This window comes from Malurus melanocephalus, unplaced genomic scaffold (genome assembly GCF_030028575.1).
Source record: "Malurus melanocephalus ecotype Western Australia unplaced genomic scaffold, MMel_1.1 scaffold_9, whole genome shotgun sequence".
Lineage (NCBI taxonomy): Eukaryota > Metazoa > Chordata > Aves > Passeriformes > Maluridae > Malurus > Malurus melanocephalus.
Window position 1 is genome coordinate 2,858,395 of NW_026623241.1, and position 3,342 is coordinate 2,861,736.

Below are 3,342 nucleotides of genomic sequence, written 5' to 3' on the forward strand. Positions count from 1 at the left end.
CCCTCTCACCGCCCGGCCGGGGGTCTCACGGCACCCGCCGGGCCGCTGCCGGGGGCGGCCGCCGAGCGACAGGAGGCAGAAACGCAGAGCGCTGCGGGACTCGCTGCCCCGCCCGGGGGCTCCTCTCTTCGCGCTGCCACGACCGCGCCGCCCCGCCYCGCCTCGCTCGTCGCCCGCAGCGCAACGCATGTGCTCCGCGCCCCGCGGCACGCGTGCGGCCGGGTCCTAGCGAGCTGCGGGCGGAGCCGGGGCGCAGCTCCGCCGGGAGCGCCGCGGGGGCGGCGGGCTCCCGGCGAGGCTGAGGGGGCGGCGAGCGCGGCCGCCCATGAGCGCGCCAGGCGGGGGGCGAGCGGGCGGCGAGATGGAGAGATGGAGCCCGCAGCACCGCGCGGCGTAAAATGGCTGATCGCCCCCAGCCGCCCGCTCCGCACCCCCTCGGCCGCTGGCGAGAGGGGACCCCGGCGCTGCCCGCGCCCGTAGCGAGGCGGCTCCGCAGCCTGCGAGCAGCCCCGGGGCGGCGGGGAAGCGCTGCGGGCAGCCCCGGGGCCGCGCAGCCTTACGTAACGCGCGGGGGGGAGCCGCCGGGAACCATTTTACACCTGCCGGAGGGCTGGGGGGGCGCACGGAGACCCCGCACCCCGTTTCCCGGAGCCGGGCGCTCCCACACCTGCGCGGCGGCGGGGCGGGTCCCGGACACCGCAGCCCGCACACACCCCCCGCACACACCGAGCTGTACCCCGCACACATCCGCACCCCGCACACACACACGTACCCCGCACACCCCCGAACACACACACACACACCCGCCGCGCCGCTCGCAGCCGCCCCGCCCCCGCCGCCACGGCAGGCTGGCAGCGCCCGCTACTCACAGGCGTTGGTGACGGCGAAGCTGTTGGCCACCTCCAGGTTGTCGATGTGGGGAGTCAGCCTGAACTCCGAGGTGGAAAACTGAACCATCCCTACCCGAAACGCGCTGTACTCCTGATCGGCGCCCCTCGGGAATAGCCCCCCTGCAGGGAAACACACACGCGTCAGGCGGGCGCGGGCACCGGCGGAGCGGAGCCGGGGCCAGCTCTGTGCCCGCCGCGGGGCCGGGCTGGGCGCGGGGGCCGGTGGGCGCTGCTGCCGGAGCGCTCCCGTCCGCGGCTCCGTCCCGCGTCGGGGGACGCGGGGGCCGGGCGGTGTGGCCGGGGAAGAGGCGAGGGGATCTCGCTGGCGCCTGGCGGGCACCGCGGGGGGACTGGGCGCGCRGCGACATGACAGGAATGCCCGAGTGACACCGGCGGGGATGAGGGATCGGGAGACCCGCCGGGAGGAGAGCGGGGTTCCCCAAATGCGGGCACCTACCGATCTGTATGCTGTTAGAATTGACCCCCCAGATCAGTCCCCACAACACAGGAGCCAGGAAGACAGAAATATGCATAATCTTTTGCATTTCCAGGAAAAGTAGAGCATCCACAAAGCCACGGAAACAGCCCTTTCTTCTTCCTCCTCCTYCTCCTCCTTCTCCTCCGCGGAGCGCGCTCTTCAGCAAATTAGATCCCGTGCGCTCCGGGCGAGCGGCCGGCGGGAGMAAGCGAGCCACGGGAGGGAAGGAAYGARAAGAGCCCCGCGGCGGGCGCGGGAGAAGCCGCTGTCCGAGCTGCTGCCGCCGCCGCTGCGGTGCTGCCCGCGGCCCCGGCGATGAGCGGGATGGGGGTGCTGGGGACGCTGGGGGTGCTGGGGGTGCCGGCGCTGCCCGCTGCGCTCCCGCCGCCCGGCCCGGCCCTGCCCTCGCACACGCTCTCCGCGCTCCTCGCACTCCACGGGCCGGCGGCGCTCCCGGCGAGGCGGCGGCGGCGGCGCCTGCGCGGAACCGGCCCGGGCGGGAGCGCGCCCGCCGCGCCCCCTCCGCGCCGCGCCCCGCCCCTCCGCGCTCCCGCCTGCCTTCAGCACCGCGGACAGCGGCCCCGCTCTGCCCGGCATTATTTATTTATATCTTTGGTGGGTCCTTTATTTAATTATTTATTTATTTCACCGGCCTTACCCAGGACGGAGCCACCTCGCAAATGCGCCTTAAAAGCAATTTTTTTTTTTATTATTATTTTTGGTTTTAGCTGCTGTACCCGAACCGTGGAAGTTAATATGTAGGAAGGGTTAAGGCTATCCCGATRTTTCATTTTCATGCATAACGGGGACGTTTTTCTTTCCAAGATGGGTTCCAGCTGTATTAGCTAGACATGCTATTTACTGCAAGCTAAATTTAACATTTCTCAGTTTGGCACGAAGTCTGTTGCTGTGCACCGCACATACACACACACATTTAATAGAAGAAAATGCAGTGTAGCATTCCTGTGACCGTGACAGTGAATTTGCTATTAAGTGATCATTCTCTGGAATATTTTTTGTAAATTTGTATTTGGTATCCATGATGACAAATATCCACATAGGAAAGGATACTGATCTTGCATTGGCTTTCCCTTTTTTTCTTTTTTACTATTATTATTATTAAATTGTTTTAATTCTCCTTTCCAGAAGGAGGGTGTCAAAGCTTCAGATATTCAGATGTCAGTATGAGTACATATCCTGAACACATAGGAAGTAGACAATTAGAGGCCCTTTTCTCATCACTAATTCATGATGAGTTTTGTTTCATTTGAGTCATTTCACTAGGAAATTCTGTACAAGCTTCTGTCTGTACTTCTCTCATCTTTTCTCTCTCACCCACAAAATGCGATGAGCCTGAAAAAGACAGCAATCTKTAACTTCCTGAGCATGTAGCTCCTGTGGGCTTATCTGGGTAGAATGGCAGGGTTGCTACAGCCCTTTCTTCCTCTCTTCCCCTAGCCTGGTCTCTCCCAGAAGTCACATTTTGCATTCCATGATAAAACCTACTGCTGAATGCTATGGAAGGGCCAGGCAGCACAACTGTGACAATCAACAGATTAAGCTGTCAGAGGAAAGCTTGCATTCAGGTAGCCCCCACTGTGTCCCGGACAATGGATGTGCAGACATTTACTTTTAATAAATATCTCAGTTTAATGCTGCCTATCTTTAACAGAAGCATAGACAAATTGTTTGCTTTTTTTTTTTTTTAACCGAGATCTAAAGCATCCCCTTATGTATAACAAACGAGGCTAAAATTAAGCAAAGATCTCAGTTTGAAGATTGTATTTTAATATGTTATAATAAAAAAAAATCTTATCTGCCAATATACGTTATAGCTGCATAATGAACTAAAATATAAAAAAAGATTTGAGTGATGTAAGACATAAAAATTAAATCTAGAAGAATCCTACTGTTTTGATTAGATGTCTTTACAGTTATGGAAAGGATTGAAATCTTTAAACTATTGTTTCTTGG

At 59.3% G+C, this 3,342-nt stretch overlaps 1 protein-coding gene across 7 annotated transcripts in view; it reads right to left on the minus strand.

Annotated features, from left to right (window-relative positions):
* GRIA2 (glutamate ionotropic receptor AMPA type subunit 2) overlaps positions 1-1,506 on the minus strand; it is an 84,709-nt gene extending 83,203 nt beyond the window's left edge. For all 7 annotated transcript variants that reach the window (XM_057375799.1, XM_057375807.1, XM_057375790.1 and 4 more), the window contains exons 1-2: positions 1,348-1,506; positions 870-1,010 (exon numbers count right to left, since the gene is read on the minus strand). In XM_057375799.1, coding sequence (XP_057231782.1) covers positions 870-1,010; positions 1,348-1,435 — 229 coding nt within the window. In that variant the 5' untranslated portion in view covers positions 1,436-1,506. The remainder of the gene's footprint in view (positions 1-869; positions 1,011-1,347) is intronic.
* Positions 1,507-3,342: the final 1,836 nt, after the last annotated feature.